The sequence below is a fragment of the Gigantopelta aegis genome, chromosome 6 (assembly GCF_016097555.1).
Source record: "Gigantopelta aegis isolate Gae_Host chromosome 6, Gae_host_genome, whole genome shotgun sequence".
NCBI lineage: Eukaryota > Metazoa > Mollusca > Gastropoda > Neomphalida > Peltospiridae > Gigantopelta > Gigantopelta aegis.
Window position 1 is genome coordinate 76,679,015 of NC_054704.1, and position 27,296 is coordinate 76,706,310.

General features: G+C 35.3%; 1 protein-coding gene across 1 annotated transcript; it reads left to right on the forward strand.

The window, feature by feature from the left end:
* The first annotated feature begins 606 nt into the window (after positions 1-606).
* Positions 607-21,837, forward strand: LOC121375195 (eukaryotic translation initiation factor 3 subunit E-A-like). The gene is made up of 13 exons (XM_041502490.1): positions 607-730; positions 9,160-9,277; positions 10,332-10,449; positions 10,985-11,027; positions 12,273-12,377; positions 13,203-13,328; positions 14,035-14,159; positions 15,543-15,663; positions 16,105-16,206; positions 18,099-18,208; positions 19,263-19,365; positions 20,094-20,225; positions 21,626-21,837. The coding sequence occupies exons 1-13, from the start codon at positions 641-643 to the stop codon at positions 21,647-21,649; spliced, it is 1,317 nt and encodes a 438-aa protein (XP_041358424.1). The 5' UTR covers positions 607-640; the 3' UTR covers positions 21,650-21,837.
* Positions 21,838-27,296: the final 5,459 nt, after the last annotated feature.

Here is a 27,296-nt window from a genome sequence, read left to right on the forward strand (position 1 = left end):
ATTAAAACAAATGTCTCCAGGGGAGGCAGTGTAAAAAAAAAACAGAAGAAAGAAAAAAAAAGTGTTACGGCTCGAAGTTGCCAGACTCTACGTGAAGACATACAACAAATATAACCCACAAAAAATGTTGAATGTTGAAATGTTCTTCGGGGTGCGGGTGGGAGTGGGGGTGAGGTTGGGGGTGGGGGTGGTGGTGTAAAGTGCTCGTCTGATGCGCAATTGTTCTAGGACTGATGCGGGAATGCGGGAACTTTTTGACGTGCCCCTATTCAACTTAGGTTCGGGCACGCCCACCCCTGATTTGGCCTCTGACATAGCCAGTAATCAACTCCGGGGCGGGATCTCCGTCAGTGGGTCCATTGGGCTATTTCTGGTTTCAGCCAATGCACCACGACTAGCTGGTACATTAAAGACCGTGGTATGTGCTATCCTGTATGGTGCATATAAAGATCTCTTCCTACTAATGGAAACATATAGCGGGTTTCCTCTTTAAGACTATTTGTCAGAATTACCAAATGTTTAATAAATCAATGTGCTCTAGGGGTTTCGTTAAACACAAGAAACTTTCTCTATCGTATTAAATAAGGTTCACCGGTGCTCCGAAGATGAAGTGGAAGTCGTTTGCACTAACCAACCAACGATGGCGGAGTTTGATTTGACCACGCGTATGGGTCAATATTTAGACCGCCATTTAGTGTTCCCTTTGCTTGAATTTTTATCTGTGAGACAGGTAATACATCTATGATGTGCTTGGGTTAAAATGTGGCTTTTATAAAACATCTAAAATGTCCTCAATGTGTTAAAGCATACATCCATATCGCCATTATCGGCATGCTTGTCACTTCCGGTTCGTTCTTGGTTCATTAAAGTAGCCCGAGTACTCGTTCGTTGGAGAGCTGAACAAACATTTCAACATTTATAATCTCTTTAACAAAAACGTAATACATAGAGGCTATTTCATGGGTTTTTTCGAATACGATTTTTATGTCAATGAGTGATCATCTGTGATGTGTGAAAACCATATTTTCACGAATTGCGAAGCAATGAGTGAAAATATGGTTTTCACACATCACGAGTTGACATAAAAATCGTATTCAGAAAAACACCATGAAATGGTTTATTTATTATATACATATTTCCTAATTTTTGACAATATCTTTCGCTCTTTGGTAATATCTTTAACTTATCTTATCGAAAACACGTAACGTCATTATATATTTCTTCCTATGGAACTTTGCCAGAAAATTTACTTTACCATAGACTTTTAAAAAGAAATTTGATTAAAATTTATCTTTATTAACATTTATTTAACAATAGGAGAAGCCATGTGTTTAGGGAAGTGACGTCACGTATCAGCATGTGCGCGCATCTGGTAGGCAGAAGTCTATCATAATGGCCATTAGTAACAAAGCGAACTAGCGTAGCGTGAATAGCAAAGAATGGCCAAAATGTGCTTAAATTACCGCTTGTAGCACGAGAACGCTATTCTACATGGCTCCTGTATGGAGGAGATACATGTACTCTTTCATCAGTATACCATTCATCAAAACTACCGTATATCTTCGCCTATAAGTCGAATTTTTTTCACCCAAAAATTATTTTATAACTTGGGGGGGTCGACTTATAAGAGGGTAAAAAATTTCACCCAAAAATATTACCGTTTTGGGGATTATTTTACAAGTTTTATTGTTGAAGTATGCTACCGGCCTTGGTGGCGTCGTGGCAGGCCATCGGTCTACAGGCTGGTAGGTACTGGGTTCGGATCCCAGTCGAGGCATGGGATTTTTAATCGATATACCGACTCCAAACCCGGAGTGAGTGCTCCGCAAGGCTCAATGGGTAGGTGTAAACCACTTGCACCGACCAGTGATCCATAACTGGTTCAACAAAGGCCATGGTTTGTGCTATCCTGCCTGTGGGAAGCGCAAATAAAAGATCCCTTGCTGCCTGTCGTAAAAAGAGTAGCCTATGTGGCGACAGCGGGTTTCCTCTAAAAACAGTGTCAGAATGACCATATGTTTGACGTCCAATAGCCGATGATAAGATAAAAAATCAATGTGCTCTAGCGGCGTCGTTAAATAAAACAAACGTTTTTTTTTTTTTTGAAGTATGCCCTGTATTTATACTCAAATATGTTAATTTGACACATTTATTTTTTTATAACCTTTTTTTTTTGGCATTATAATGGTTTTGGTTATTTGAAAAGGCGTGCGATCTCACTCACATGTCAAGACAACAGTCCACTTAGTTAAAATAACAGTCATCACTAATATCAAAAATGTAAACAGTACTAACTACCTGTTGCCTGAGTTTATTTTGAAATCTGGTCACTGGCATTAATGGTTGTTCAAACAATGTTTTGTCAGTGATTAACTTCATGAATGTTACTGCGCTTTCCCTTAAAATAGACTGATCTCTGCAGTTCACTAGAGCAATAGGGACACACATCATTTGGTACAAAAACCAGTGTACTTTCCAGAGTTATCCTCCTTACATGTATTAATATGGCGGCAAAACGTGATTAACCGATGATACATGTACTTTCAGTTTTATCGTAGTGATCTGTTGTCGGTGTTTACAAATAAAGTTGTTGTCTTTGCACAAAACCATGCTGTACAGTGCCATACAGTAACAGCAGTTAAACAGCTTTCACTCTCTACTAAGGGAATATTTCGTTTTGATGCTATGTAGTTTGATTGGAATATTATTGCGATGTACAAAACATGAAAAACGAAGTTTGTAAAATAATTTTCTTTTGTTCAGATATTGTACATTATTGTTCTCATGTGCTGAAAATAAGAAATACTTCACTATTTATACGTTGTTTTTCATGGGTCGACTTATAAACGGGTCAATAAAAAACATAAGTTTTCAGGGCTTGAAATTAGGGACTCGACTTATAGCCGAGATCGACTTACAGGCGAAGATATACAGTAGTCTACACTGATTTAATTGACGGAAAAACATTCGATTGTTCATTACAACTAATGCCAGTATTGTCAACTGGTTTCTTGCCTACCAGCGCTCACACGGTACCACGTGATCAAAACATGTGACGTCACCGTGGCTTCTCCTATACTGCGGTGCAAACATACCTGACAAAGCGATCTTCTAGAAACTCCCACAAAAACAAAACGAGTCGAACGCCGTTAAATTCTTACACTTACACTCGATGACACTACAATGTGTCATCATTATTTAGCTTCGTATTCAATTTGTTTTATATATTTTATCGTAATTGCACTTCGTATCCCGTTTTTATAGGTACAGTTGTTTAAATTACGTTTTTTATTTTTCATATACGATCATATGCATTGGTAATCATCAAATTTAAATACGAAGAACCGAGACAAAGGGAGATAATTTAATCATGCACTTTTACAAAAAAGTAAATACGACTTCTATATTTTCACTGTAGCTAAAATACAGTGAAAATATGACTTTTCACCGGATATGACTTTTATGGTTTCCGTAGATCTATATATTTCATTGCTATGTATATAATAAATATGACTAGCCAAAGTTTCTTTGAGGGCTAGTGATTGTCTCAAACACTGAGTTACAGTGAGTAAGCGAGTTAAATACCTTCTCAATGATAATTTTCAAGTTTATTGATGTCAAATATTTTACATATTAATCATTAATACATACACTACAATATTTTAGTTAAGTACACAGTGTTCTTGCTGGGTGAAAATTAAAGGAGGCGGCTGCATGACCTCCCCCTCCCCCCAAAAAACCCAACCCCTGAAAAGCAAAATGAAAATGAAATCTTGATTACCATATATTGTTGTGTTGGTAAACTTTGTCGAAAAACCTACACCTTATTTTGGCCCTCAGTATTTGGTATGTACAAAGAAGCTGACTTATCTTTTAAGTTTTCTGTATGATTAGTGGAACTGGAGATATTGTCAGTCTGACATTCATGGGCATTCATTTTGCTGAACTGATCAAAGTTTTAATTTATTTTAAATTCAAGATATCTGAAAAACAATAAAGATTTTTTTTAAAGGGACAGACCCTAGTTTTTAAACACAAAGGCATATTTTCCACCTAGAGCCTAGATTTAACCGGTAAAAATGGACACTAAGTTTGATTAATTTACAAACCAGTAACAAATTTGTATACAACGGAATGAAACAAGAGTGTGACATTGAAATACCTTTAAAAATAGACTAAAATGCCTTACACATGTGTTTTTAAAAAATATGAAAAATGCATTTTGTGGTATTAGAAGCACCAGGATGACCGGAAGCACTTCGGTTGTACGGAAATGGATAATCTAGACAATAAAATTTACATAATTTTTGATTTTAGTGATCATAAATGGCTCTAATAGTGAAAAATATGCCTTAGTGTTTAAAAACTAGGGTATGTCCCTGTAAAGTGATTCCCTAATGTGGGATAACATTTTTTAGTTCTTTTTATTTCCATCTTCATCAAATGAATCAATCATATTGATATCGCCAGCTGATAAAAAGTACTTTCGTTTTGGTAAAGCAGTGTATATATTATTTGGACCCAAAATAAATGATTTTATCAGGGTGTGCACTTCATGGTTGCCCGATTGCCCATGGCGAGTCAAAATAGCGTCAAAAGTCAAAAACTTATCACGTGTTGCCTGCCTGGTTACCGAAAATTTCTGCATACTGTATTATGTATCAAAATGCAAATAACTAATGTTTGTAAGAGATTGGAAAGTATTTTTTATTTATTGTTTTCAACTGGTTTCCTATTAGTATCTGCACAACCAAACTCATATAGGACATAATAGCCACCACTTCCCCAGTCTATTGAACAGTCTAAAACCATTAGGAATGCCTCGGCCGGTTTTGATAATGTATTCGGAAAATCTCAGCCATGTAAATGTATTCGTAGGTAAAATCGGAATGCCTCGGCCATGTCAGTCTTTACTTTCCATTTAGTTACCATCAGAACAACTCGTCACATTCTGCTATGCTGTGTTTTGCAGAAAGATTTTTTTTTTACGAGCATAAGGTTTTCTGAAGTTAAATTGTGTTGGAATGGTTTCGTTTCTTACGGAATATACCGAGTCTACTATACCAAACACCCAATCAATGATGTCAACAACAGCTATCATTGCCTGTGCACATGCAAGTGTTGTGGGAACTTCAAATTAACTGAACTCTTGACAGGTCACTCATGATGTTGTTGTCTTTATTTCTCTAGTGGATGTGATTATTGTTTGTATAGATTGCTGTCAGCTGAGTATTTTTTTTATTCCTCATCATACAGCCATAAAAGCACCTTATTCATTCCAAGACTGAGCATTGGTAAAACATTCCAGATGTTTGATTGTGTGGGTCCCGTGACAACATAATAATTATAATTTAATTACAACAGTTTGTAATAATTTAAACAAGTTCTGTTTCCTTCTTTTGTGTTGTTATTATTGTTTGTATGATATGATAACATGTTTTTAAAGTGCAATATAAGTAAGTTTTCTTTTAAACGAAATTCGGTCGCGGACCATTCAAAAGTTGTACAGGTTGAGTCAAAGTGTTGCTGTGAGTTGCCCTATTGGCTAGTCAAAAAAAATCCCAAGTGCATACCCTGTTTTATAAGCGGTGATATCTCCTAAAAAATGAAAAGTTTCTAATATTTTATTAAGAATTTCTTAATAAACAAATGACAGTAAGTAAAAATAATTAGTTGCGATCAATTATATCTGCAATTGAGGACAATATCAGACGAGTTAGTGGACACAAAAGAAAGAATGACAAATTTGGCATTAAATAAGTGGGTTTTTTTTTTTCAGTCTCAGATTGCCGAAACAAATGTTTTCATAGCTCAAATAAAATATAACTTTTATTGTGTGTGTCAAACATACAAATGGATACTGGTATGGCACACAATAGAGGCTGTTTAAAATATTGTTAAATTGCATTACAGTAACTGTCGTAAGCAGCTACTGAAGGTTTTCGTCAGTTGTGTTTTCTTACACACCACAGCTCGTTTCCTTTGATTTCCAGTGTGTGAAAAAAGTGTGCATTTTGAAATAGGCTATAGTGGAGCTGGGTGCTGTAAAATGTAGCAGGATGTGGGAAAATAAAGAGGTGCAGAAAAATAAAAGCGGTGGCTAAATGCAATAGCAGAGTGGATAAATGGAGCAGCGAGAACACACGTATATAGACAGGTTTTTCTATTATCACCCAGCAGTTTATGACGTTGTCGATAGATGGCGTAACTGTACGGCAGCCATTAAGGGAGTGAAATTCACGCAACAATAACATGTGATGGCATTGCAGCTGGGTGCAATTTCAGGTGTTATGACTCTTGATAATTCAACCTCATTTAAAGATTGTATATTCATATCAATATCAGTGGAAATCTGTGAATGATTAAAAACATATAATAAAGCACCTATACACGCCAATACAAAAGCATAGCGAATAAATTAAAACACACGCAAGTGTGAATAATTTTGATGGTTATTAAGTGAAACTTTACTGAATGCATCCTAAAATATTGAAAAGTATTTCAATTATGTACGTTTGTATAAAACATGGTGTACCATTTTGAAAAAAGATAGACTGACCCATTGTTCTTGCTGGGTGAAAATTAAAGGAGGGTGGCCGCGCAGCACCACACCCTTCAAAAAAACGGGGGGGGGGGGGGGGGGGCTTAGTGGTTACCATGTTGTTGTGTGTTGATAGACTTTGTGGAAAGACATACTCCTTATTTTGATTGCAAAAAGTTTATACGAAATACAAGCAGACTCGTCTTTTAATTAAACCGAAGATGTTATCGGTCTAATATTCACTGGCAGTACCGATTTTGCTGAACCGATCTAAGTTTTAATATTATTTTAATAAAGATTTGAAGATATACGAAAAACAAAAAAGACGTTTGTGTGATCCCCCTGCTGTCGAAATGTTTTTTGGTTATTCCCATCTTCCACAAATGAATTGATCGTTTTTGTAGTGGCGTTGTATATATTATTTGGCACCCAAGATGAATGATTTTAATGCTAAACACTACCACTTCCGTTGATTTTATAAGCGGTGATATCCCCCCAAAATGAAAAGTTTACAATATGTTACAAGAACTGCTGAATAAACAGAATGACAGAAATGACAGAAAGTAAAAATCGTCAGTTACAATCAATTATATCTGTAACTGAGGACAAAATATCAGACGACGGTTAGTGGAAACAAAAGATAGAGTGAGCGTTCTGATCACATGCCAAATAAGTGGGGGTTTTCAGTCGGAGATTGCCGAATCCATAAAAAATAAAAATGTTTTCATTGCTCAAATAAAATATAACTTTTATTGTTTTTATTAAACATACAAATGGATACAGGTATGGGACAAAATAGAGGCTGTTAAAAATACTATTAAATTATGTTACGGTAACTCGTAAATGTTTCGTCAGTTGCTTTTTTGTACACAACGTTGCTCGTTTCCTTTGATGTCCAGTGTGCAGACTGATCGTTGTTTTTTTTTTTATGTGGAAAAAAGTGTGCATTTGGAAATAGCGGAAATAGGTGCTGGAAAATATAGTATGGTGCTGGAAAATAAAGAGGGGCGCAGCAAAATAAAGGAGGGCGGAGAACGTGAAAGGAGGGCGGAGAACGTGAAAGGAGGGCGGCAAAATGCAATAGTAGGGCGGGCCGCCCCGCTTAAATGGAGCAGCGAGAACACTGCTGACCTTAGATCTAGAGTAGATGTCAACATTTAGCTTTTACTATTATTAGCTCTGGGATATTCCAGATGTGATCACATGGGGTTGAAGTGGGGTGCAGTTAACACTGCCAAATATTTTTCTCTTATTTATTTTTATTTTATTTTAAAAAATTTTTATATATACATACGAGTTATTATGGTGTTAAATGTGTGTGATAACATGATTAATAATTTACTGACGTAACACGCATGCATGCCACACCGAAAATCACACCCCACCCATTTCATCGAAATGTTTTTAATAATTCTTTTTTATTTTATTTATTTATTTTTATTATTAATTAATTAATAAATAATAATAAATAAAATAAACAATTAATTAATTTATTTATTTATTTGTTATTATTTAAAATTATAATACATATTTTTAAAATTATCTTTCATTTCTTGGGAAAAAAATTAAATTAAATTAATCAGACACAATATACAACACTAAATTACCCCGAAAATGCGCATCTGGTTAGTCATAAAATTTTCTATATACTAGTTAATTACAAAACGAACCCCTTTGACACTTGCTGGTGATGACCAAGGCAAGTACAAACAAAACAGGTGGGGGGAGGAGGGGTGTCATCTTATATCCTCGTCCACAGAGGCTAAAATATTGTTTTAATGTTCAATACATTGGGCTAAATAAGTGTCCAGGGAAATTATATTTGCTTGCATAAGTTTAAATTATTCGTTATGCTTTTATATTCGCTTGTATGGGCTATATACATGCTTTATTATTTACGTTTTTAATGATTAATACACTTCCACCAATTTTGATGTGAATCTACAATCTTTAAATGAGGTTGAATTATTCGACATATTGGTTTTGCTTTCAAAAAATTTACTAAAATGGTAATAAATACTGAAAATGCACCCAGATGCAATGCCTTCACATGTTATTATTGTGCCAATTTCACTCCCTTAATTGCGGACCGATCACATGATTATAAACATGATTACATGGGAATGATTGTTTGCATGTCAGCAAAATCATGGAGCTGAAGTTGGCTTGTGCATTATCATAATATCATGTAACAATCCACCATTGATATGATTACAAAAACACAACAACAGTTTCTGAGGAGTTCCAGTGCTCAATGGGCACAGAATTCAAAAAGTGTTGTCTACAAAATTAGAAGTCCTCGACTGTTTTCATTTTATTCTGCAAGGATGATGGTTTACAGGCCAATTGTAGTTGTAAGTACTCAAAATCATTGGTGTACAAAAAGGTAATAAAAAAGAAGTTCATTGGTTGTAAACTGATCATTATGGAACATTTTGGATGAACGTGAACTTTTACTTACCTCTTTTAGGGATGTATACATTAAAAGCTATAACATTTAATTAGTTTTTTAAACTAAGTTTTAATGTTTTCATAGAAATAAGTATTTGCTTATGTTGGTTTCTTCTTATTTTAATATTTGTATTACTTTGTATATTGATATTGAATCTTTATTTCAGCTCCATGATGAAAAGGAAATGTTATGTGGAAAGTTGGAACTCCTCAGCAACACCAACATGGTGGACTTTGCCATGGATGTGCACAAGACGCTGTACCCAGATTCAAGTGTACCTGAAAGTATGTGTGTGTGTGTGTACAGAATGTAGCTAAAGTCTGAACCACATTGTTAACAACTACAATAGATTATTCTCCTACCTTTAATTACTGTTAGATTTCCCCTACATTTTGTCCAGAAAAAAACATTACAGTGACATAGATTCCACATACTAGATAGTAACCATGTCACCAATATCGACTTCGCTGAAATCTCCTAGGACAAAAAGCATGTAGGCTGCCATTTTGCTATTTTGTGGAATACTCTCCAAGAAGGGTGTAAGGATGTGATGTAATCTAACACGGTCATGACATGCATTGAGGTATAAAGCAGTCATTATGATGTCATATTAATTACATCACACACCTTAAGGCTTCCACCTCTCTTGAAGAATATTCCATAATAAAAAAAAGCAAAATGGCAGATGGCAAAAAATTACATGCTTTTTGTCCTGGGAGATCTTGATGAAGTGGATATAGATAACACTGTTACAACGTAGTATGTGCCATCTATTTCAATGTAATGTTTTTTTCACATTTGTTTGTACAAAATGTGGAGGAAATCGAAAAGTAATTAATAGTAGGAGAATAATTTGTTAACAATGTAGTTTGGACTTTAGGCTACTTAATTGTGAATGTCATTTGGGGTAGGTGGGTGGGCATTGAACATTTGTTTTGACATTTTCATAATGGGTTACATAATGTCATGCAGTGGTAACATCCCTTATAAATTATGTAACCTACCAGTCGGTACCAATAAATAAATAACTATAAATTAATTGATTCTATGCATAGTTTTTGCATATAATTTGAGCATATCACAGTTGTAATTAGCTTCCAAGTTAAACAGTTATTTCTCAAAATAAAAAAGAGAGTAAAAATAGAAAGAGCACAGGAAAATCTACTTCCTGATTTCTGGCTAAACCAATGGTGGTTTTCATTTCCTTCTACTAGGGACTTTCACATCCATTTCATTATTAATTGCCTACAAATAACTTAACATGTACAAAATCGCACGTTTAATCAGTCACTCATCCTCTGGATATTTCAATAAAAAAATATGTCTTTATGTTTGTAGCATTGAAAGAAAAGAGGCAACAGGTTGTTTCTCAATTAAAGAAACTCCAGGCAGATACAGAAATTATCACCACTATTTTTGAAGATTCAGAGGTTGCACGACAAATTCAGAGCTCACGGTACGTTGAATATTAAACTACACAATAGATGTTTCACTGTGATTTTAAAATACTTTCCAAATGTTATGTTAAGTTATTAAGCAGAATTGATGTATAGATATCAATATATATTTTACTTTCTTCATAAATCTGTTTCAAAATATTCATTGAACTATTTTCAAAGTGTATTTATTATTTGTTACATTGTTTTTAGTTTCATGAAAGGTACATTTTCTACCAAATATATTTACTTACCACTTCAGGCTTTTGAGTTACTTCTCAAAACTGTTTTACACCTTTTACTTTCAAGTTCTGTTCGATAATAAATATTCTTTAAACAAATAAATGTAAACCTTGTTTGAATAATGATGAAGTTACAGGACATCACAATTGGTGAATTTTATTTTAATTTGGCGAAATAATTTTAAGTATTAATTGATATTTTGTTTTCTGTAAGTTTAATAGATAATTTGGCGAAATTTTCTGTTGACCCAGAGTTAGCCCTGGGACATGTAAAACTGTATTATAAGTCTAAGCTTTTTGTTGTAATTTTCAGAGATGGACGACAGTTGTTTGACTTTCTCCACAAAGAACATGGTGTAAGTATATTTAGTTAATACATAAACATCAATTCCTATTGACTTTTGTAAACTAGAAGCTGATATAAACTCTTTTGTTTTTTTAAATGATGTATATGTCCCTTACAGTTGTTAAGGCTAAATGTATTGTGTATGTTTATTTTTTTAGACCATTACAAATTACTTTTGGTTATGTATGTACCTATAGTTAGGTCATACCAACCTTTTGGGGTTGATAGACTGATTTTGTTATATGAAGGTTAGAGGGAGGAAGTGAAAAAAAACCTGTTGAAAATCATACTTGGTCTATTGAATATTACAAGTCTGCAAGTAATAGTATTTTAAGATTTTATGCAATTGAAACATCTGGTTCCAGGCAGTGCATCACGTCTGATATATCTAAGGCCTTGGTATGTGCTATCCTGACTGGGATTGTGCATATAATAAAGATTCCTTGCTACTAATGAATTTAGTTTTTATGCAAATCAGAAGTAAGACTTTAAAGTCAGAGTTATCAAATATTTGACATTCAGTAGCCAGTGATTAAGAAATCAATGTGCTTTAGAGGTGTCGTTAAACAAAACTAAAATTTATTTAAATTTCATATTAGTTCACTAGCAAAACATTTGTTTAAAAGCAGGACCGGATGGATTAAAATGATTTTTGGATCTAAGAAAAGAAATATTAGTGTTTATATCACATGGTGTTGAGACAATTAGTAAAGTGAATTTCTTACAACGTAATTATACATTTACTTAGTGATGTTCCAGTGATCAATTATAACTGAAAATTTATCGGTTAGACCCTACCAATCTAATGATTAATTAAAAATTGTTATGGAACATGTTAATGGAAATTTTTGCTTCAGTTTAAATGGTGGATTTGATGTAAATATCCCATAGTTTAGATTGTTTTCATGTGTATGAAAAGAAAACAAATATTAAATAGGTCTTAAACGTAAAATTAGCAATATGTAAGGTCTATTCCAATGAACAAGTCAATAGGTCAGGATCCTAATAATTGAAGTCTTGTCACACATAGTTATAATTCTAACCGAAAGTTGATCGGTTGGTGCAAACTGATTATAAAGATGACCAACGATGAAATTCCAACCGATTCCCAACACTGCATTTAGTAAGTGGTATGACAAGTAGACAATTAAATTTTGTCAACAGCACATGAATATACGTTTGGTAACAAAGGGTTCTGGTATAAAAATAAAAATATTTTTTATTCCAATTAATTGTTGTGATTTTGTTTTAACAGTTCCGGTCTGATATGGTCGACACCTTATACAACTACGCCAAGTTCCAGTATGAATGTGGAAACTACTCAGGAGCGGCCGAATATCTCTACTTTGTCCGTGTGTTGGTCAGTGTGCATTTTAAGGTTCTGTTTCTTTTCTACTTAACCTGACCTCAAACAAAGGCACATTCCCCATGGGATATTAGTCTGGTCCGAAACATCCCAACATCCAATGGGGTAGCTTAAATTTTCCAATGAGTCATCATTCTCCTTCGCTGGTTTGGCTCACTCCAAGTTTCCTCCATTTACACTTGAATCTTTATAATACAGAAGATAATGTACCCTGGTTTTTGTGTTTGAAAATCTTTTTTCAACTAAAAGAAATTTGTACTACTAATTGTAGACCTTAAACAGAGTATAAACACAATAATTAATAAAAATTAATAACCAAAATCCTTTGTTTTTAATAGATGGTTTGATCTATTTATTTTTCCTTGGTTTTGATCTAAATCATATTTTGTTTGTTTATGATGTATAATTTGGTTACTATCGCTTCCCACTGACTGCCAAGGACTTTATGAAACTCTTCCCTCTGTCTTTAATAGATGTTTTTGATCAGAATTATATTTTTTGCTTATGTATAATTTGGTTAATATCAGCTACACAAAAACTTTCTGAATTCACTGTGCCCTTTGTCTTTAGTAGATGGTTTTAATTAAATCATATTTTGTTTGCTTAATATGTACAGTTTGGTTAATATCACTTCCCACTGACTGCCAAGGACTTTCTGAAACAGTTCCCTTTGTCTTTAATAGATGGAAGGAAGGAAAGAAATGTTTTATTTAATGACGCACTCAACACATTTTATTTACGGTTATATGGCGTCAGATTAATAGATGGTTTTGATCTGAATTATATTTTTTTGCTTATGTATAATTTGGTTAATTTCAGCTGCCACCGACGGACAAGAACTTTCTGAATGCACTATGGGGCAAGCTGGCCTCTGAGATTCTCATGCAGAACTGGGACGTGGCCTTGGAAGATCTTCAGAGATTGAAAGATATCATTGATTCAAATGTGAGTGGTTCGACATTCACTGCAATTAAGGAGTTGAAAGCCTTCCATCAACAATAGACATACCACTGCATTTTGTATTAATCACTGAGTAATCTTGGATTATGTAATACTTTGATGATACATCTTGAATTTTCTTCTTCTGGATTCAACGGTTGCATCACAGTTGTAGTTCTGCTGATGCCATAAATCGGGATGTCATCCACGGGTGTACGTCTTCCCCAGAATATCTTGTGTTTGATACCCATTTGTGGCAGCTTTAGGTTTTTCCTATTCCTGTCAGTGCCCCACGACTCATATGCCACAGGCTTTGGTATGTGCTGTCATCACTGTGCATATTAATAATCTCTTGCTCCTGTTTTGTAGGAATGATCTAGTTGCAACAATGGTTAATCTCCTCTTACTATCTAAAGCAAATTTATGTCACATTCACAATAACCATAAGTTAAACATTATACATCCATGGTTTAAAAATGAGCTACGATGTCTTTAAGTAAACTTTCCTTTTGTTAAAGATGTAGATCCAAGTAACTTCATCATAAATTTATCATAAATATTTGTAACCAGGGTCTAAATGTATAAATTAACAAGAGTAATACATAATTATCATCATATAATGTTAGAACAACATGATAATGATTATGTGTGAAACTTTGCGCTTCATTAACTGTTAATTGATAATATTTTGTTTTGTGTTTGTTTTCCATAGACATTTGCGTCGGCACTGCAGTCTCTACAACAGAGGACGTGGCTGATTCACTGGAGCTTGTTTGTGTTCTTCAACCACCAGAAGGGTCGTGATCTCATCATCGACATGTTTCTCTACCAGCCGCTGTGAGTAAACCTTTTTAATCAATGGCTAATGCTGGAGTAATTACATAACAATGAAATGGTCTAGAGCTAATCCTGCTCACTTATTTTCCCATTCCAACCTGTGTTCCATGTCTAGTATTTTCATTTCTTTGGGTATTGTGATATTGAGATCAGTCCACATGTGAGTTATGGGCGAAAATGAATTATGTTCAGAGTTTCGATTAAGTTTTATAAATAAAATGAGAAAAAAAAAAGTGATAAAAATGTTCTTCAATGTAAAGTTGTGGTATGTTCTTTTGTGTCTTGAAAAGTGCTTTAGTCTCTTGTTGCTAATTAAAAAAGAAGATTTCTTTTCCAACACTAGACCCAGTATCAAATTTATAAATGTATGGCAATTTGATTGCATGTATATAATTAGATCTTGGTCCAAAGACCTTCTTATAATAATGTGTCTATCTGTCTCATTTGCACTCGCTCTGATTATGGTGTTGGAGTTGTCAGTCTTATATCCAAATTTTGGGCATATTTTTTATCCATACATCCACCGGCCTCGGTGGCGTAGTGGTTAGGCCATCGGTCTACAGGCTGGTAAGTACTGGATTCGGATCCCAGTCGAGGCATGGGATTTTTAATCCAGATACCGACTCCAAACCCTGAGTGAGTGCTCCACAAGGCTCAGTGGGTAGGTGTAAACCACTTGCACCGACCAGTGATCCATAACTGGTTCAACAAAGGCCATGGTTTGTGCTATCCTGCCTTTGGGAAGCGCAAATAAAAGATCCCTTGCTGCCTGTCGTAAAAGAGTAGCTTATGTGGCGACAGCGGGTTTCGTCTAAAAATCTGTGTGGTCCTTAACCATATGTCTGATGCCATATAACCGTAAATAAAATGTGTTGAGTGCATCGTTAAATAAAACACTTCTTTCTTTCTTTATTCATACATCCCGTCTGAACCTTGGTCATCTAAATTCAGTAAAAGTTTTAGATGAAGTAAAATAAAAAAGAGGGCTCTGATGACATAAAAAAAGAAGTTTGTTTTGTTTAGTGACACCACCTAGAGCACATTGATTTATTAATCATTGGCTATTGGATGTCAAACATATGGTAATTTTGACACAATCATAAAGAGAAAACATGTTACATTTTTCCATTAGTAGCAAGGAATCTTTTATATGCACCATCCCACAGACAGGATAGCACATACCACAGCCTTTGATATACGAGTCGTGGTGCACTGGCTGGAATGGGGAGCAATCCTAGACTGACCGCGCATCAGGCGAACACTTCACCACTGGGCTACATCCTGCTCCTAATGACTCGTATGATTCATTTTAGAATGTAGATTATTCTTGAATATAATTAAATGGTGTTCAAATTAATTTTTTGACATTTGTTTATCTTTCAGGTATTTGAATGCTATTCAGACGATGTGTCCTCACATTCTGAGATACCTGACGACAGCCGTGATCACCAACAAGGGTCGCAGGAAGGCCGTGCTAAAAGATCTCGTCAAAGTCATTCAGCAGGTCAGGAATAAAATATAGTGATATCCTTATCATTAAAGGTTATAGTTTTATGGTGTAGATTAACCATGATTTTGGTAACACAGATCTGAATTTTGGTTAATAATTATTAAAAAATGTTTTGTTTGTCATCCATTTTCCATGCATTTATCTTTGTTTGTCAGCCAATAACCTGAGATATTTTTGTGAAAGGGTGTTGTTACACATTAAGTTATTCATCCATTCATTTTTGCCAACTAGTTATATATAAGTATTCATTACATAGCAAACATTACAAAATTTTTGTGTTTATACTATATCAGCCTTCCAATTTATTAACATTTAAGCTTTTTAATTTTATGTTTTGTTTAGGAAATTGCTTAGTTTTGTAATATTATGACTATGACCTGATATAAATACCTATAACATGCTTCAAAGATATTGATTGTTTTCATACTTCCTTAGGAAAGCTACACATACCGAGACCCTATCACAGAGTTTGTGGAATGTTTGTACGTCAACTTTGACTTTGATGGAGCACAGAAAAAACTGCGGGAATGTGAAACGGTAAGTCTTTCACTGAGATAGTATTAGTAAGTGAGTGAGTATGTATGTGAGTAAGAGGATAGGTATGTGAGAGAGTGAGTAGGCGAGTGGGTATGTGAATAAATGAGTGATTAGCAGAGCTGCCAACTGCTACGCTTTGGGCGTAGTTTGCTATGCTTAGTTGACGTTTGCTATGTTCATGTCCAAATTGCTACGCCCAGTTGAAAAAAATCCAGTATGATACGCTAATGAAAATCAGTAATAACTTTTGCAACAGATAAACATAACTGGATGATTAGTGTAATTGGCCAACGTTTCTATTATGTTTTATTTGCCAAGCGTATACGTTTCATTTTTATCGCAAATTATAGGTCTACAGAGTACAGTTGAAAAGCGGGCCATTTCTGGCAGTTATACTAAAAATTGGACGTAACTAAAAACTTAATTCCTCATTTCTGTGGCTTTTTTTATTTTTTATTTTTTTTATCCCAACATATAAAAGTATAATTTGTGGATTAAGAACCATTGTAAAACAGTTATAGTAGGATGTATTCAATAACAGATATATAGTTTTACTGTAGGCCGACCCCAGTGTCGCATACTATAAAACCTTCAAATAACTGTTCTTTAGTTATGTTACACTTGCATGCCGTGAATATAGAAAATTGCATGTGAACGTGTGCCAGTTAGGAATAGAGTAATTTTAATTTTAACTTGAAATAAGAATATAAGCATTCAAATTTAGTATTGATCACATCATTGCACAATTTAACAGTTAATTCTGAGTTTATTGCATTTTGATGCTGTTTAAAAAAAATAATTCTGGTCATTCATAATCTTGTTCAAATTGCCTGACTTACTTGACAACATTCGTTACATTTCGGGTATGTCCGTATCCCTCAACCGACGACAAGCGTTATCTGTGCTAAAAATAGCATGTCCCAGTCTTTTGCAGTTACTATGATGTAGTCTGCATTATTAACCAATGACCATTTGCGTTTGAAAAACAGAAAGACTCATTTGTAACGGGATCTGTTTTTGAAAGTTTTTATAGCAGTTTCTTTCAACTCCTTCCATTAAAAATAATACCATGTTGAAAAGAAAAGCTGATGATAGTGGAGATCACTCCGATAAAAGAAGAAAGTCATCACAAAGGTACAGAGAACTGCTGTAACTTGAAATACAAGAGAACTAATGTGATGCTAACAGAATAAATAATGCATCTTTGTGTTCAAAGTTATAATTGGTGTTTTCTTTTGCTGCTGTTTATGACATTCGGTCATGCTACGCTCAAATGACATTTGCTATGCTCAGCTTGTCATGAATGCTACTCTCACTTGTGGCTAGGGGTTGGCAGTTCTGGAGTAGGTAGGTGTGTGAGTAAATGAGTGAGTGGATGGGTATGCGAGTAAATGGTGGGTAGGTATGTGAGTAAATGTGAGTGTGTGTGGATAAGTAGGTGAGTGAGTGGGTATGTAAGTAAATGGGTGGGTATGAGTAAATGGGTGGTTGGGTATGTGTGTAAATGAGTGAGTTGGTGGGTATGTGAATAAACGGGTGAGTTAGTGGTTATGTGAGTAAATGGAGAGTGGGTGGATATGTGAGTAAATGGAGAGTGAGTGAGTAGGTAGGTATGTAAGTGAATGGGTGAGTGATATAATGGTCATTTTATAGCTGCTGCAACCCCTGTAATTAAGAAAATGTTAATGGCAAAAATTTAATATAGTCCAAGGCAGAAAACGTGCTTTGGATAATTAAAGACTCCACAGCAATCTCTATGACATTGCTGATTGCTGTGGTCAATTGTAGGAGTTACTGTTGGGATGTTTCAAGAAGTCCATATAAACTGTACTTGGTTGGATTGTTTTTCTTAAAAGGTTCAAACTTTTTGAATAAATAATCTTGTTTTTCAGGTTCTGGTCAATGACTTCTTCCTGACAGCTTGTTTGGATGACTTCATTGAAAATGCTCGACTGTTGATCTTTGAGACGTTCTGCAGAATACACGAGTGTATTAGCATAAAGTAAGTATTGTTGTAACAAACCTCGGTAGCTATTCAGAATATAAACAGTGAAATATTAGCATTACAGTATTATGTTATTTCTTATGCCTTGAACTTAGAGGCAGCAAAATGACAGTTGTCCTGCTAAATAATATAAAAAAAGTAACTGAATTTTTTACTTTTTTAAAAGTTGTTCGCATAAAGTACTTTATTTATCAGCGCCCTCAATAGTTTAAGAAGTAGCAGGCTACAACAGTGATGATAGCAAGGGGCAAAGCGGGGGGCCTTGTTTGGATCACTTTTGTAGGAGACTTTATTAAAGAAGAGAAAGCACTTTTTTTTTACCATCAACGAAAAGTAGGCGGCAGCAAAAGCTGTTTCAGGCGGCGATTTGCCGCCGGAGACCGGGTACTTTTGAGGGCGCTGATTTATCACAGCTATATTTTTGTAACATTCCTCTTGTTATCAGTATTTTAGTGTATAAGTGAATTTGGGCTGCTTTTGGGTTTATCTTTATGTTAAGTTTTTCATGTTACTATTAGTCTAATGAAGATATGTTACTATTAGTCTAATGAAGATTTACCTTCATTTCTCCTCAAATGTAAGTCCTTGATCTATAAAATTTTGTTTAAAGTTGCATCCATGAATTTTCATCTTCGTCCATGTTAAACACCACGACTGGTATATCAAAGACCGTGGTATGTGCTATGATATCTGTGTGATGGTGCGTATAAAAAATCCCTTGCCACTAATGGAAAAATGTGGCGGGTGTCCTTTCTAAAACTATATGTGGAAATTATCATGTTTGACATTCAGTAGCGGATGATTGATAGATCAATGTGTTCTAGTGGTGTCGATAAACAAAACGTTCACATTATTATTATTTTTTTTCTTTAGATGCAAGTAGATTAATCAAGAATTTTGTTTTAGAAAATTAATATGTTAATTTGTATATTTTTTTTATCATGCACCAAGATGAACATCCATAGGTCAACTATGAATGACAGCAAATCAGTTTATAATAGGCAAGTAGAGAATTGTTAGTTTTATGTGTGTTTGTAATATTTTACAACAGTATGTTGGCTGAGAAACTGAACATGACCCCGGACGAAGCGGAGCGGTGGATTGTTAATCTTATTAGGAATGCTCGTCTTGACGCAAAAATCGACTCGAAGCTGGTTTGTATTTTATTCTCTAACATTTTTAAGAGTTAATAAATTAATTAATTTCAATCATCAGTCACATAAATGACTATTTCTCGTTCCACCCAGTGCACCATGACTGGTATATCAAAGGCCGTGGTATGTGCTATCCTGTCTGTGGGATGGTGCATTCAAAAGATCCCTTGCTGCTAATCGAAAAGAGTAGCCCATGAAGTGGCGACAGTGGGTTTCCTCTCTTAATATCTGTGTGGTCTGACCATATGTCCGACGCCTTATAACCATAAATAAAATGTTTTGAGTGCATCGTTAAATAAAACATTTCCTTCCTTCCTTCCAGTCACATAAACAGTGTTATAATACAATATTTCAATGAAAAACCCCCAGAAAGATTATGTCTTGTTTGCTTTCCAGCTTTTGAGTTGCATTTAGAGTGAATTTGATCTAGAGGGAGACAATTTCAATAACTAGTACATATATACACCTGTATTTTGTTTAGAGAGTTATCTCCCTTATAATGATGTTTGCTACAAATCTGTAATTAAATACTGTTCATCAATCTCAGCAAAATGTCATGTTATTTCCCACAGCTTTAAGTGATTACAATCTGCCCTTCTAGGTCATTATTTTTCTCCAGCTTCATGGTCTGTTATTCCACCACCCACCACCCAGCTTTGGTGATTAATATTTACCCTTCAAGATCAAGTTATTTTCCCTCTTGATTATGATTAATATTTTTCTTTCAGGGTCATGTTGTGATGGGAGCCCAGGCTGTGTCTCCGTATCAGCAAGTTATAGAGAAGACAAAAAACCTCGCTTTTCGCTCACAGATTTTAGCAGGAAATATAGAGAAGAAACTAGGCATTAAGCACCAAGATGTAAGTATTTATGCTTAACATTATAGTAATGATTTGTGAATATTTTTAGTCCGTTACTCAATCTAATTAAAATTAGCTCCACTATTACATGTGGATCTAACACCATCCAGTTGAAGCTCATGTCCACCAATCAAAACCTTACTTGCAGAATCCTGCCAGTGATTTAAAAATAATTTGAAAACATTCCGAATTATCCTGAGGGTATACGACATGTTTCGTGTGAATTACGAATGCCTTAAAACATGTTTTATTTTATAAAATAAATAATTTGTAATGTAAAACTGAAGACCGATTTAAAAAAAAATTTTTTATAAATAAATAAATAATTTTTAATGTAAAATTGAAGACTGATAACCCACCCCGTACGTATTGGTATGGTTCGCTGTACTGCCACTAAAATAGACTCGCCCGATATTTTTAGAATTTGTATGCTCCCAAATAACATTATAAAAGGCGAAGTGTGATTGGTCAATATTTAAATTATTATTTACAGACGAAATGTTACCTGGACATTGGGGACTACGCAGTGTTGTTAGCAATCCGATTAAAATTAGTTCTACTGGTCTAAATAAGGCATTCGTAATTCACATGAAACATACCGTATACCCTCAGGATAATTCGGAATGTTTTCAAATTATTTTTAAATCACTGGCAGGATTCTTCAAGTAAGGTTTTGATTGTTGGACATGAGCTTCAACTGGCTGGTGTTAGATCCACATGTAATAGTGGAGCTAATTTTAATTAGATTGTCCGTTACTGGTCCCACCGAAGGTGACTATAAGTTTTGCCTCCATCGTCCTGTCCGTCTGTCACAGTTTTTCAGAATTGTTGTTTTACAATTTCTCAAGATATTGAGCTGACATTTTGCGTATAGGCTTAGTATGTACAGTTACAGATCCAGTTTGATTTTCATAATGATTTACCCATTATTTTTACAGAAGTATGGACCTTGAACTTAGTTAAAGCAGAAATGTGTTGGGTCGGGTAGGGGTTATGTATTGCTTTACTCTCAGAATGCTTAATTATCATAGTATCATGACTTGAGAAAAACAGGATTATGCCTGATAATTTGGTCAAAATTGAATTAATAGACAGAATAACCAAATTCAGTTTTCATTCACTGTTTCCAAAGCATAACTCCCAAATTATTCAAGATAATTTCCCAAAGCTTTGTTCACACGTCAGTTTAGTGGTCTAGTAATGTCTTTTGTTATTTGGATGTTCTCATTTTCAATATTATTTGTTTGGCGATAAAGGCTTTGTTAGATGGAAACTTTAACAATGGAAGCGAACTGAGAACTGTAAAACTTTATTCTATGTACATTATTTTCATTCTCATCCATTTGATTTTAATAGTCAATTTGTTTTTAATGTTCACAAAATATATTTCTCTTTTTCAGAACCAGTGGGGAATACAAGAGTAATCAAACCAGTTTTAATCTGTTAATCTATTGAACATTTCATTGAAAGTGACATTTAAACAAAAAAAATTGTGCTGCATTTTGTGATCAGTACATCAAAGAACTATAGAAGCTTTTTACACTCTCTCTTCCCTCGACATCTAGGAAATGAGACGATGATCCTGTGTATTTTAATAAATATACACATACCTTTCATGTGTTTATTGTTTGTTGATAAACAGGAAAGAAGGAAGGAAATGTTTTATTTAACGACACACTGAACACAGTTTATTTACAGTTATATGGTGTCAAACATATGGTTAAGGACCACACAGATATAGAGGGGAAACCCACTGTCGCCACTTCATGGGCTACTGTTTTTGATTAGCAGCAAGGGATCTTTTATATGCACCATCCCACAAACAGGATAGTACATACCATGGCCTTTGTTACACCAGCTGTGGAGCACTGGCAGGAATGAGAAATAGCCCAATGGGGCCACTGACGGGATCGACTTCATCAAGCGAGCACTTTACCATAAAGACAAGTGCATGGTTGTCAAAATGAGGAACGACAACTCTGTCCAAGATGGTATCCTGGTATATCTGGCCATTGAGTGTTCCGGGTACAGTCACCATATCCAATTTACAGTCAAAGGAGATGCACCCCCAGACCATAACTGAACCTCCACCAAAGGGAACCTCTTCCAGAATGTTCCGCTGGTCGTAGGCCGTGCCTCTGGATATCCATATTCGAGTTCGACCATCCGTTGTGTGGAGCAGGAACCGACTTTCATCTGACCAATGTACTCTTCTCCAGGTCCTTAGATTCCAGTGGGCTCTTGCGGCGCACCACCTCAGACGCTCTTGTTTGTGATGTTGAGTGAGTAGAGGACGTCTGACTGGTCTCCGAGCTCTCAACCCAGCAGCATTCAACCTCCTCCTCACAGTGGACGTGGACACTCTGTTGTGTGTTCTCCATTGACTTCTTAGCACTCTGCTGTTGGTCAATGGGGATCGTCTTGAAAGTCGTACTACGACTCGGTCTTCACGTGCATCAGTCTTCCTCGGTCGTCCAGATCTTACCTTATCTTTAACATCATGAGTTTGAGCGTATTTTTGAATCAAACGACTGATGACAGTGTGGTTAATATTCATTTGTCTGCCAATCTCTCTGCATGACATACCCGTGTTATGCATACCAATAATCTGCCATTTTGTGGCAGCAGCCAACCTTCGTCTTGCCATAGTGTTTACAAACAAAGAGAACCGTTCAAATCGCCTAAATTGTTATGTTATGGTATAAGCCTCAAACTGCATTTCCGTAGCATGTCACTCCCTGCGTCTGTTTGTGCATGGCACGGATTTCACCTGACATGTATGCTAGTATGCACGTGCTTTCACACTTGTAATACAACCGGTTAGCATAAACAAAAGGCATATGGCAGACTGGTCATGTCAATATATTTTTATTTACTATTGATGTGGGTGGTGCTTAACTTTTGCGCAGGTGTTTTGGCTTAAAGCAAAATACTAAGTATTTATGTTAAAACTGGAATTATAATTTGTTTACAGCATGATATTATCTAAATGTCTTTTCTTTTCACGCTTTTACAGACTCCCGCAATTATATTATATAACCATGCATGTTAAAAAAATACAATAAAATAGGAGAGGATTACGGTTAAGTGCTTTTGCTACACCTTAATGACCATGTCATTTCACAAAGGTGGCGCGTTCAGAAGGCCGAGCGCTCGCGAACAATGTGAATGTTACCACCATACATCTTCTATCGTATCACATTCATCTACCGTTAGGCGCAAGAAACAGTCTAGTGATCCACCACTATCTGTCTGTCTGTTTCTCTCTCTCTCTGTCTGTCTGTCTCTCTCTCTGATGGTTGCAAGCTGGTCAAACTTGAAGCAGTCGATGATATTTCTTATTTTACACTGTCCAGTAGTGGACAGATTTATGAAAGCTTGTGTGTATGTTGTAAGTGCACGTATTTAGATCGTCATAACATTTCAGCCAATGGTCAATATTTCATGTAGGCCAATAGATCGTTAAATACTGTTACATAGATTCATGAAAGCTTGTATGTAATAATGTAAGTGCTCTTGATATGGATTGTCATAAACAGCGCAGATTTGAATTTTTTTTTCGTGTCTATACAGATTCATTCCATCAAGCTTCATTCCACCAAGCTTCATTCCATCAAGCTGTAAAGTAAAGCAAATAAAGAGATACATTTAAAAAAAAGTCTTGAGTTTTTGTCTCGTCTTTACGAAGTAAAAAAGGCCAGAGAGCGTCAACTTTGGCGTTGAAGTTTTATGGTTTTTAAGTTCTAGATCAATGAAACTTGGTTTGTAGTTGTTCATCACATTGCACCGAAGATATTTTATGGTAGGCGAAACATTTAATTCTGCCGAATGTTCGTTTGACAAATATGTAAATATTTTGGGTATACTTTGGGTGGTGACTGGGAAAATAGCAGTTTGAAAGTCATAAGTAGGCCTACACTATTACATTTTTCCTATGAATTGAAATTAAAATACAGTGTATCGATAATTAAATAAAACAATCATAATCATTATATACTAGTATACGTTAAGATTTAAAAGCAATAATAAAGTATATATATATATATGTGTATGTGTGTGTGTTTTATATAGGGACGGGACGGGACGTACCTAGTGGTAAATAGATCGAATACTTCTATCATTATATATTTTTTATTCAGTGGACTAAGTAGCCTAAGTGGTACAACCAGTATAGGGCCTCCACGAGTCAAAATATTGGACTCTAGTACTGGAGGATCAAACACGACCCGGACCCGAATTCCCGCCACTTACTAGATGATAATGAGACCGCATTATGCATCTTAATTCCAGCGCTGAACATAGATGCCAGATCATACCATTGTATTGCATTCTACATATTCAACTTCTGTTTTTCCTCCATGTCTCATTGCCCTATAATGTAACCAGCGGCAAGGGTATGGCAAAATGACGTAAAAATATAATTAAATGAGAGTGCTCTTCCTTGCACTGTGAACGGACTCGACTCTTGCTGAACTCGGCCCGTGCCCGAGTACTCGAGTACTCGTGGAGACCCTAAACCAGTACCCCACAACTGGAAAATTAATGTGGTGTCGTTAACAAGCTTAAACTGTCTTTACTTGGGTTATCAGAAATACATTTTATAGACAGGTATACAGTGTGGCCGTGATACACTGGCGTAGCTAGGATTTTTTATTATTGGGGGACCCACAGGGACATTGTTTATGAATCATGTTATAGAGCGACATGAATATAACGTGATGGGGGAAAAGAGGTGTGATTGTGGTTGCTACGCCAACTGTGCCTTTGTAACAGTTCAATCGTAATAATGATTTTTGAAAGAAAGGAAAGGAAATGTTTTATTTAACGACGCACTCAACACATTTTATTTAAGGTTATATGGCGTCAGACATATAGTTATGGACCACACAGATATATATATACATATACATATACATATATATAGGGAGAGAGAGAGAGAGAGAGAGAGAGAGAGAGAGAGAGAGAGAGAGAGAGAGAGAGAGAGAGAGAGAGAGAGAGAGAAAGAGAGAGAGAAAACCCGTTGTCGCCACTTCATGAGCTACTCTTTTCGATTAGCAGCAAGGGATCTTTTATATGCACCATCCGACAGACAGGGTAGTACATACCACGGCTTTTGATATGCCAGTCGTGGTGCACTGGTTGGAACGAGAAATAGCCCAATGGGCCCACCAACAGGGATCGATCCCAGACCGACCGCGCATCGAGCGAGCGCTTTACTACTGGGCTACGGATTTTTGAAAGAGGAAAAAATGGAAAGAAAGAGATAAACTCAAACACCCACAGCATAACTAGGTTTTCGTCTGAAAATCGTTCACTCTAGTTTGGCACTCGCTTATACAAGGAACAGTACATCATTTTCTGATTTCCGCCATTTCCCTCAGATCTATGAACTGGCTTTGATTTAAGCGCAACATCTGAAGGTGCCGATGTTGTGTTTTATGAGCTGCAATTGTCAGCCGGCGAGTAGAGGCGCTTTGTACACGGTTTGCGGTTCTTAACGACTTTTATATGTCCCCCTTTCAGCGTACGCCAAGGATCATTATACGTTATCTATGTTCAGCGTGAGTTTCTCTCTTTTTATTGCACCACGAGCTACAGCGGTAGCCAGACGTCCGAAACTCCATCCCACAGGGTTTAATCCGTCCAGAATAGACTGTCGATTCAACAGAGAACACATTCGTTCTGCTTATACTTTTATTCTTCTAGTATTTGGGTCATATATAACAATACAATATTCAGTACAATACAATATTCAGTGAATTAAAACAAATATCTTTTTGTGAGATTTTTTTTTTTTACTCCATCTCTCCGTTTTATTTTAGTTACTTAAAGTCTAGACTGAAATAGAATGTGTTTGAACATAATAAAGATTTGTAAAGTTTGCGTTAAAGCCATAAAACAGGTCATAATTGTTTTCTTCTGAATTTCAAATGCTAATGTTTTGAGTATGAGTGCAACAGGTTGTATACAGGAAAAAACCTACAAAAAACCCAAAAAAAACCAACCTCTGTGAATCAAAAAGAAAGAAAAGTATTTGTATGTTATGTTTCTGTTTTTTTTTCTTCTGGTTTAATGTTTTAAAGGGACAGACCCTAGTTTTTAAACACTAAGGCATATTTTTCACCTAGACTCTACTTTCAACCCGTAAAAATGGACACTAAGTTTGGTTAATTTATAAACCTGTAACAAATTTGGATACATCAGAGTGAAACAAGAGTCTGTGACGTTGAAATACACTTCCAAATAAACTAACACGCGACTCCGTAACAGTTACTTCTCAGACGCACGTGCGTTTTTCAAAATTTGAAAAATGCATTTTGTGTTATCAGAAACACTAGAATAACCAGAAACACTTCGGTTGTACGGAAATGGATAATCTAAACAATAAAATATAAGTATTGTTTGATTTCAGTGATCATAAACGGCTCTAGTAGTGAAAAATATGCTGTAGTGTTTAAAAACTAGGGTATGTCCCTTTAAAGTCTTAGACTGAAACAGAATTTGTTTCAATATAGTGAATAAATATAATTGTAGTAAGGCTAATTATTTGTAATAGTTGGTAATATTACATAAACAAAAATAAAATAGCCCTATATAATACTGGCCTATAACTTTCGCAGATATACTCACGTGTATCAAATGATTAAATCTAGAAGGTAGAACAATTTCAAAATTATTTTATATACATGTAAATGATTTTTAATTATATTGAAATAAACATTACGTAACAAAACTCCAACATTATATTTGTTTACCATCAATTAATTAATTAATTAAATAAATAAACATTAAATTTATGTACAGAATTACATTGTTACAGCTATTGTGACTACTGTCATTGAAATTAATATTATTATGATTTTATTATTATTAATAGAACCATAAAGTTAATTTTATTGTTGTGAAGTGGAAAAGATGGTCACTTGCCCCATCCGGCTGCTACGTTGGCCTCTGTGTACCCATACCATATTTCCACAACCACAGTTTTCCTTTCGCGTGTTGAAATTCTAGCTCCAAACAGCTTTTAGATGCCTATTTCCAATGAAGATTAACGCATGCCACCCCTCCTTC